We start from the raw sequence: 8,869 nt of genomic DNA, 5'->3' as shown, positions 1-8,869 counted from the left end.
TCAGTGGAGGGAAGGAGCATCTCATCCTCCCAGACACACTCCGAGGGCTGCGTTAGTCCAAGCATCAAAGCAGAAACACAGTCCTTACAACTGACACGTCGGGTGGGGGACACGAGTGACCGGATCTACAGCCCACCGGTGGGAGCGAGGAAGGCACTCATCCCCAGTGCTCGACACTGCACAGACGAGCACTGAACAAATGCACACGGGAGATATTTCAGCTTTTATTTGCAAATTCATCCGTACATTCTCGCTTGGGTGAGCGACAGCTGCCAGGAGCCGGCAGCAGCAGAGGGCAGCAGCAGCCAGCAGCGAACAGGAGCTTTCCACAGAGCCTGGAAACAAGAGACAGCAGAGGAAACAAAACCCCACCAGCGCTTACATTTAACCTTCTCTGAGTAAGGGAATTGGAAATTGAGTCATCTTTATCACCTTCAGAAAGGTGTTGGATGTACAGTCCTCCGCGTTCAGAAGAAGGATCTCGGGTTGAGGTGGCTTATCTGCAGAGCTGCTTGAAAACTATCCCAGGCTGGCTTTTTTTCCGAAGCCAGCATCTTAAAGCTGCAGTACTCTCCATGCATCCTTCCCAGCAGTCCCAAAGCCAAATAACAAAAGAAGCCCTTGCAAATAAATAATCATAGGAAAAATAAATAAGATTAGATCTCAAATATACAGCTACATGGTCTTTATTTGGTTTCAGAGGTGGAAAAAAAGTGGAGTTTGACTGCAGCTTTAAGCCTTATGCCTGAATCAGCCTCAAACACTTTGTAAATTTTACAGGTGATTAGCTGTACAGAACATTTAGGCACATACGCACAACCTTCCCAAGGCATACTTTATTTTGCTCAGCCGGTTAGAAAAAAGCCTGCTGGAAGGGAAGGGCCCCCTCGCCGAGCAGAGCAGACTGAAGACCTATTTACTGTCACAGTAAAAAGTCCCAACAAGTGTCTAACCCCACCCATGTCTGCAAAAGGAAACTGGTTCAAACCATGCACCAGGGAGACGATCCTCTCTCAGGGGATCCTTCAGCTTCGCTGGCACCACAGAATCCTTGAGCAAATCCAGCGACCGGCAGGGCTGCCGGCTGCCCAGCGCTTCCTGCGCTCCAAGCCTAGTTGTGGAAAGTCGTGAGTCCATTATTTCTACTTAAGCCAGAAATCCTGTTAATGCCATTTAGAGGCAGCTCTACAGCCGGAGCTCTCGCTCTGCTCTCCGTTCGGGGTGCACGCCCCCTCCCCAGGAACTCCCGAATGAAAAACCACGCAGAAGAGAGGAGCAATCCATTGCAAGCCGGTGTCCGATGATTGTCTCTTTGGGGAGGTCAGGAATCCAGGGCAGGGCAAGGCAGGGAGGGGAGGAGGCTGGCAGGTGGAGAAGGAAGTTAAAAACAAACTGAAAACCGCCGAGACACGAGGAGGAGCTCAAAGCCCCTCAGCAGCTGATGGCACTGGGTTGCTGTTTGCTAACGAAGTCTGAAATGAAGTCGAACTCGTTCTGTCCCAAGAATAGCTCCGGCAGCTCCTGAATCCGGTCCAACCCCAGTTCCAGGACAAGGGACGTCAAGACCTCCTCGTCTATGAGATCAGTGTCCATAACGTTCAAGGTCAGCGCCGGCGAGGGCATGTGCTGCATGCCTGGGTGCTGGCTCGGCCCCACTCTGTACTGCTGGCCGGCAGCTCCCACGGGCCCGCTGCTCATGCCCAGCGGGTGGCCCTGGTACTGGGTGTTGAGTTTCTGGAGGTGCATGCTAGCCATGAGCTGCTGGGCGCCCACCGGCCCCCCGTACTGCTGCTGCTGCCCGGCGCCGCCGAACATCATCGCGCTCTGCAGCTGGTGGTGGCCCATCTGTCCGCCGAGGCCGGCTCTCGGCCGCATGGCCCCCTCCATGCCGGCCCCTCCGTAGGGCATCATCGGGCCGGCGGCGGGCAGCGCCCGCAGCACGTGCTGCCCGTGCGGCGGGGGTCCCGGCAGCCCGCTGACCCCGACGCGGTAGCTGGGCAGCCCGCTCCCGCCGTGGCTCATCGGCATCAGCATGTGCTCGGCCATCGCTCCAGGCCCTGCAAGGTGACACGGGGCTCAGCGACCGGCGACGGGGGGGACACACGGGACATCACCGCCCGCGGGCCCCGGGGGGAAGCACCACGCTGCACCCCCCCCCCCCCCACCGCAACCTCCCCGGGAGCCGACCGGCCGCCGTCCCCCCGACAAAGCTCGGCGCGACGAACCCCGCGGCACCCCCGCACCGCACCCCGCGCGGTACGCACCGTCCCGGGGCTCCGGCGGCAGCGGCTCCGCGCACCGGCTCGGCTCGGCTCGGCTCGGCTCGGCTCGGCTCGGCTCGGCTCGGCTCGGCTCGGCTCGGCTCGGCTCGGCTCGGCTCGGCTCGGCGTCTGCGGGGCCCCGCGCTCCCCGCGCTTATAGGGCCGCGGGCAGGGGCGGGGCTCCCGGGCCGGCCCCCCGCCGCCCATTGGCTGCCCGGCCCCCGACGGGGCGGACCGACGGCCCCGGCCGGGCGGCCCCGCTGGGCTCGGCGCGGCCCGGCTGGTGGCGGGGTGCTCCCAGCCGTCGTCGCTACACGCTGCCCGGTCGCGACACGCCCCGTTGTCGCGAAACGGCCCGACTGGCGGGGGACTGGCTGCACGTGGGGCACTGGTGTTGGCAAATCCCCGCCGTCAGGGCTGTGGGATCCGAGGTGTGGGCAGCCTGGGGAGGTTCTGATCGGATACTGGGAGAAACGTCTGCACTGGAAGAGTGGTCAGGCACCGGGCCAGGCTGCCCGGGAAGGTGGTGGAGTCCCCATCCCTGGAGGGCTTCAAAAGCCGTGCAGACGTGGCACTTCGGGACAGGGTTTAGCAGGCGTGGGGGTGCTGGGTTGGACTTGATGATTGTAGAGGTCTTTTCCAGCCTTGGTGATTCTGTGTTTCTGTGAAAGGGATGGACAGCATCCAGGGCCCCCAGCCCAGCACCCCCAGTTTCCCACCGATACCCTTCTGGGGGCCAGGAGCCCCCCAACACACACTCTGTCCCTGACCAGGATGCCCAGGTCTTGCCGTGCTGCCTGCTGTCACCCTCCCCACGGATGCTGCGTGCACCATCCTGTTTTTCCATGCCAGCACCAACAAGGGCATGGAGGTGGTTGGGGACAAGGGACAGTGTCCCCAGCGTGCTGGGCTGGGGGTCCCTCAGTGTGTACGGGCACCTCAGTTCCTCCAGGGATACTTGGCTGCAGAAAACTTGGGTCATCGCTGATCAACACCCCAGTTACATGCCTTGGGGTAAGGACCTCAGGGCCTGAGGTGACTGGAGAACCTCAGGCAGGTCACTTCTGCTCCCGTACTGGGAATGGAGGCGCGTTCATGGGAAGAGCTAATTTTGCACGGTGTTTGCTTGCGCTGTATTCACTCTGCTTCCTGAGCAGGGACGCTGCCTGCCCCCGACGCTGCAGACGGCATGAGGTCACCTCGCTGGAGAGAGCCATCCCCCCAGCGCCTGCCTCCCCCAGCGCCCTCTGACCGAGCCGTCGTACGGCCGGCCGGGCGCAGGTGCCCGCTGCGGAGGTCGCGCTGGATTTCCCGGTCGCGCTGCAGGACGCGCGCGCAGACCTTGGCCGAGCGCTCGCGGGGCCGCTGCCCGCTGGCCCCCGCACCACGTGCCCTGGTGCCGCGGGCCGCTGGCCGTCGTGAGAGGGGTCCCTGCCTGACGGTGGTGCTGGCTGCAGGGTCGGCAGCGGGACGCTACCCCGCAGCGAGACCTTACCAGCCACGGGGACCCGGGGCCGTCACGCAGGGACACCAGCCAGACCAGCTCAGTGGTGCCCACCCAGCAAGGGTGCACCAGCGCTCCAACCACGGCTGGTAGCGAGGTGGATGTGACGAGCAGAGATCTGCCGGTGTAACTCTGTCCGCAGCGGTGTCCTTCACCTCTGACTGCGGTTTTGGCTCACGGGGCCCCAGGGAGCCCCGCGGGCTCACCCGCTGAGCCGGGCTGGCCGAATTATTCTGCCACGGGCCTCGACTACAGCGGCACCGGTGCTCTCTGTGGGACACGGTGCTTTGCAGTAGCGTCTGAAAGCACAGTGGTGATTTTTCCCCTTTATTTTTTGTTTTGAAGGAACCCGGCGACTTTTTTTTTTTTCAAGATATCAGTGTTGCATGGTTACCCGCGAGGAAGGCGGGTGACGGCAAAGTTAAGCTTGCTTCCCGAACTTCATTCTGTCTTTGTCTGCGTGCTCTCCTGTGCAGCCTTTAACTGCAGCTCCGGTAATAACAGACAGGTCTTTTCTGGAGACTTGGAGCAGGCTGTTTGATGGAGTTTTATGTGTTCTGCATATTCATGATGCTCACGGACCCTGCTGAGCAGCAGGAAGTGCCAGCAAAGGTTTCAAAGGTTGCTGAAGAAGAGGTTTGTTGCTAACTGTATTACCTGAGAAATGAGGTCTAACTATATGCTGTCACGAAGGGGTTGAAATTAGGCGGCACGGACACTTTGGGTGATGCCTAACCACACAGCACTGACCTGAAGAGTTTCTTGTGTGAAATATCTCTATATCAAACCACCTTAAACCAGCAGCTCAGAGCAGATAATGCCCAGAAGCCATCAGCTTCCAGATGTGAGCGGCCAGGAGTGGAAAGTGTCTCCTCTTCCCCGGACAGAGCACAGGGCCACTGCCCTCCAGGACGTGGAGCTGGGAGTCACGTTTGTTTGTGCCACCTTCTGCCTTGTTAAGTGGTTGGGATGGGTTCAGGTGTTGTTGGTGAGCCTCTAACTGATGAATCAGTTGGTTAATTGTTTAATGTAATTACGTAATGATTGTTTTTTAACTCTAGAGATTTTGACAAATGCATTTTTCAGTGCTAATAAACACATGCTCACATACGTACACCTGCCTGCCCGGGAGTTCACAGGCAGATGCACGCCCAGGTGAGGAACAAGCACAAGGGGAGTGTCTGCCCTCGTCTTTGCAGATGCATCCAGCCATAAAAGCCTCTAACTTGGAGGAGAGGTGTGGCGTGGAGCGCGAGTCCTGATCAGGGGTGGGAATGCTTGGACAGGAGTAACTGGTGGGAAGAGGCTCTGCACAGCCGCTTGCGTTACAGAAGATGCCGGGGGTGGTAAATGGCCCGTCGTTCTGGAAACAGATTGCTGGATGAGAGAGCACGTTTGCTGAACAGAAGTGTGAAAGTCCCCTCCATTTCTATGCTGACTCATGTCCCTTCTCCTTTGGGAAGGGTAAGCCAGATCAGCAATGCATCCAGTTTGAAAATAATTTGACCGAAAATGGAGCTATGTTGGCTGGGATCAGCTCTCTGATCTAGCTTGTTGCGTTGTCCCCTAGATGCTTCAGCAGCATAACCTGGGGTGTTTTGAGCGGCACCAGTGCCTGCAGAGATGGAAGGGTGTGGGGGGATGGGAGGCACTGTGATGGTGAGGGGTGTCCACAGATCCGCAGCCCCCATGTTTGCCCTGCCGCATGCCATCACCCTGTGCTCTGTGTCTTGAGGACTTCCCGTGCTTGAACCAGTAATATTTTATTTTACAGGGGCCAGCGTAGACCTGTTTGCTGCAGTTGACGCTGCTCAGCCAACAGCTGGGCAGCAGAGCTGGGAAAGGGCTGACTGGTCCTGGTAGCATCTCTCTCACCGGTCTCTTTGGCCCAGAACAAGCAATGGTTCCTTGTCGTGCTGAGGTCTCAAGCACGAAGGATCCAAACCACTGTGTGTGGCTCGATCTAACCCCAGGTTTGCAGTCCCTTGTCCATCTCCCCGTGTGCCGCCATCTGTCACCAGCCCATGGACAGAGTGGCCGTTCTGGGAAGGCAGATCACAGAATCACAGAATCACAGAATAGTAGGGGTTGGAAGGGACCTCTGTGGGTCATCTAGTCCAACCCCCCCGCCGAAGCAGGGTCACCTACAGCAGGCTGCACAGGACCTTGTCCAGGCGGGTCTTGAATATCTCCAGAGAAGGAGACTCCACAACCTCCCTGGGCAGCCTGTTCCAGTGCTCCGTCACCCTCAGAGGGAAGAAGTTCCTCCTCATGTTCAGACGGAACTTCCTGTGCCTCAGTTTGTGCCCATTGCCCCTTGTCCTGTCACTGGGCACCACTGAAAAGAGCTTGGCCCCATCCTCCTGACACCCACCCTTCAGATATTTGTAGGCATTTATAAGGTCCCCTCGCAGCCTTCTCTTCTTCAGGCTGAACAAGCCCAGTTCCCTCAACCTCTCCTCGTAGGGGAGATGCTCCAGTCCCCTCACCATCCTTGTAGCCCTCCGCTGGACTCTCTCCAGTAGCTCTTCATCCTTCTTGAACTGGGGAGCCCAGAACTGGACACAGTACTCCAGATGAGGCCTCACCAGGGCAGTGTAGAGGGGAAGGAGAACCTCCCTTGTCCTGCTGGCCACACTCTTCTTGATGCACCCCAGGATCCCATTGGCCTTCTTGGCAGCCAGGGCACACTGCTGGCTCATAGTTAACCTGTCGTCCACCAGGACACCCAGGTCCCTCTCCGCAGAGCTGCTCTCCAGCAGGTCCACCCCAAGCCTGTACTGGTGCATGAGGTTGTTCCTCCCCAGGTGCAGGACCCTGCACTTGCCCTTGTTGAACCTCATCAGGTTCCTCTCTGCCCAGCTCTCCAGCCTATCCAGGTCACGCTGAATGGCAGCACAGCCTTCTGGTGTATCTACCACACCTCCCAGTTTGGTGTCGTCAGCAAACTTGCTGAGGGTACATTCTAACTCTTCATCCAGGTCGTTGATGAAGAATCCAGGTCGTTGATGAAGAAAACCCACCTGTGTCTCAGATCCATCCCTGGGGCTGTCAGTTGGCCAGCCCTGGCTCAAGCCACCTCCAGGAGTGTGTCATTCACAGCTTCCTGACATGGGACTTCCCCAGTCTGGCTGTACTGGTGTCACCAGCCCTGTGTTGTCGAGGGTGGATTACCCATGCTGGGAATTAATTGGACTGTTGCTCCAGTGGCACCAGTTTGGCTCTGTGTGACTGGGGATCTGGAAGCACCGCCTGTGTGTCCGTGTCCCAGGTCAAGGCAGCCATGTGGGTGGGCATCAGTTTGGGGGTCTGATCACCCGCCTGGTGCAGACCTTTTTGCTCTTCGGAGGGTGCTTGCAGCATGACGTACCGCTGGTCTGTGTTACCTATGACTTTATCTAAAATGTTCCTTCCTCATATCTGATCCCTGAGCACCATGTGTTGACTGCACAGCTCCAGGGGTATTACTGTGGTAAAATCATGTCCCCACAGCCCCCTGGGGATGAGAGGTGGCACGGGCGAGAGCTTTTTGTAAGCGGAGATGTGAACACTTCTATCTTGCAACGTTTTGCATGTGTCAGAACTGGTTCTTGCTAATTCCAGCTGCTGATCTACAGTCCAAGATCTCTTTTTTTGCAAGAGTCTGAGAGCCTCAATTGGGGGGGGAGGGAAAAAAGAAAAGAACGTTTTTATAAAGAGCCTTGTAGGATGTAAGATGCAACGATGAATGGAGAGGGGGCGGAGGATTCTGGGGGGAATTTCCTCTGACCAAGCGATTCTTACTATGCATTTCAGTTTACCACCCACCCACTGCTGTGGGGTGTGAGTTACCTTTACATGGAGATTGCAGAACGTTTTGAGTAGCAATGTCAGCTGTGTATTTGGGTGTAGATGGAAGGATCTGTGGAACCCCATGATTTAAAGACTCCTGGATGACCAGCTGGGTCTGTGCTTGGCCCTACAGAGCTCCTGCAAGTTTTAAAGCAATTAAGGTATGCAGACAGAAGCTAAAACAATTTGAAATCTCATCTGTTAAGGGAGCAGCTTGCATTTGAGGGGCAAACATCCAGAAGAAGCCCCTTTGCAATCCCCTACTCACTGGAGGACGAACACAGAGAGCAGAACTGTGCAGTGGAAGGCTGGAAATCTGCAGAGGTGTGACCTAAACTGAGGTCCATCAGGTACGACTGTCTGACGTTGCTGTATCTGGGTCTGGCCATGGGCAGATGCAGGGCAGAGGTGTGCATAAATCACTTCCACCTCAGCTTGGACCCCTCAGTACAAGAAGGACATTGAGGTGCTGGAGCGTGTCCAGAGAAGAGCAATGAGGCTGGTGAAGGGTCTGGAGAACAAGTCCTATGAGGAGCGGCTGAGGGAACTGGGATTATTTAGTCTGGAGAACAGGAGGCTGAGCGTGGACCTTCTCACTCTCTACAACTCCCTGACAGAAGGGTGTAGTGAGGCGGGTATTGGTCTCTTCTCCCAGGTAACCAGCGACAGGACGAGAGGCAATGGCCTCAAGTTGCATCAGGGGAGGTTGAGATCGGATATTAGGGGGCAGTGGTGGAGTCCCCATCCCTGGAGGGGTTCAAAAACCATGTAGATATGGCACTTCAGGACATGGTGGTGTTGGGGTGACGGTTGGACTTGATGGTCTTTGAGGTCTTTTACAACCTGAATGATTCTGTGATTCTATTAAACTCCTTGGAGCTCTCAGCTGTATTGCAAGGGATTCCTCTGAAGTGTTGTTCTTCCGGAAGATGCCAGGCATCAGGTGAGCTGCTCCTCTTGCATGCTGTTGGCTTGCAGTAGCTGCTTTGGGCACAGCAGCTGGCTGACTGTGGCATTTGGGAAGATCTTGGGTTGGACGAGGTCAGATCTGAATCACTAAAGCACGCATTTTGTTCCATGAAGGGTGGAGAATGTCAAGGGCACACGGCGCACGGGAGGATCAGCTATTAAACATCAAGGCAGCCATAACCTGTGGCAGCAACCAGCTCCCACCTGCATTTTTCTCCATAAACTGTCCTCACTTAATCCGCCCCTCATCATGCAAAGAAGGCACCTACATTGAAAAAGGCAGGGGGGTCTCTGTGTAAGATGG

The 8,869-nt window shown here is 56.9% G+C and overlaps 1 protein-coding gene across 1 annotated transcript; it reads right to left on the bottom strand.

The window, feature by feature from the left end:
- Positions 1-211: 211 nt before the first annotated feature.
- On the bottom strand, positions 212-2,378 carry CITED4 (Cbp/p300 interacting transactivator with Glu/Asp rich carboxy-terminal domain 4). Its single transcript, XM_075438162.1, has 2 exons — positions 2,265-2,378; positions 212-2,057 (listed from the first exon to the last, which is right to left on the bottom strand). The coding sequence occupies exon 2, from the start codon at positions 2,044-2,046 to the stop codon at positions 1,432-1,434; it is 615 nt and encodes a 204-aa protein (XP_075294277.1). The 5' UTR covers positions 2,047-2,057; positions 2,265-2,378; the 3' UTR covers positions 212-1,431.
- Between the last annotated feature and the right edge of the window lie 6,491 nt (positions 2,379-8,869).

Source organism: Opisthocomus hoazin, chromosome 17 (genome assembly GCF_030867145.1).
Source record: "Opisthocomus hoazin isolate bOpiHoa1 chromosome 17, bOpiHoa1.hap1, whole genome shotgun sequence".
In the NCBI taxonomy this organism is placed as follows: Eukaryota; Metazoa; Chordata; class Aves; order Opisthocomiformes; family Opisthocomidae; genus Opisthocomus; species Opisthocomus hoazin.
This window is presented reverse-complemented; position numbering and strand designations above follow the sequence as displayed.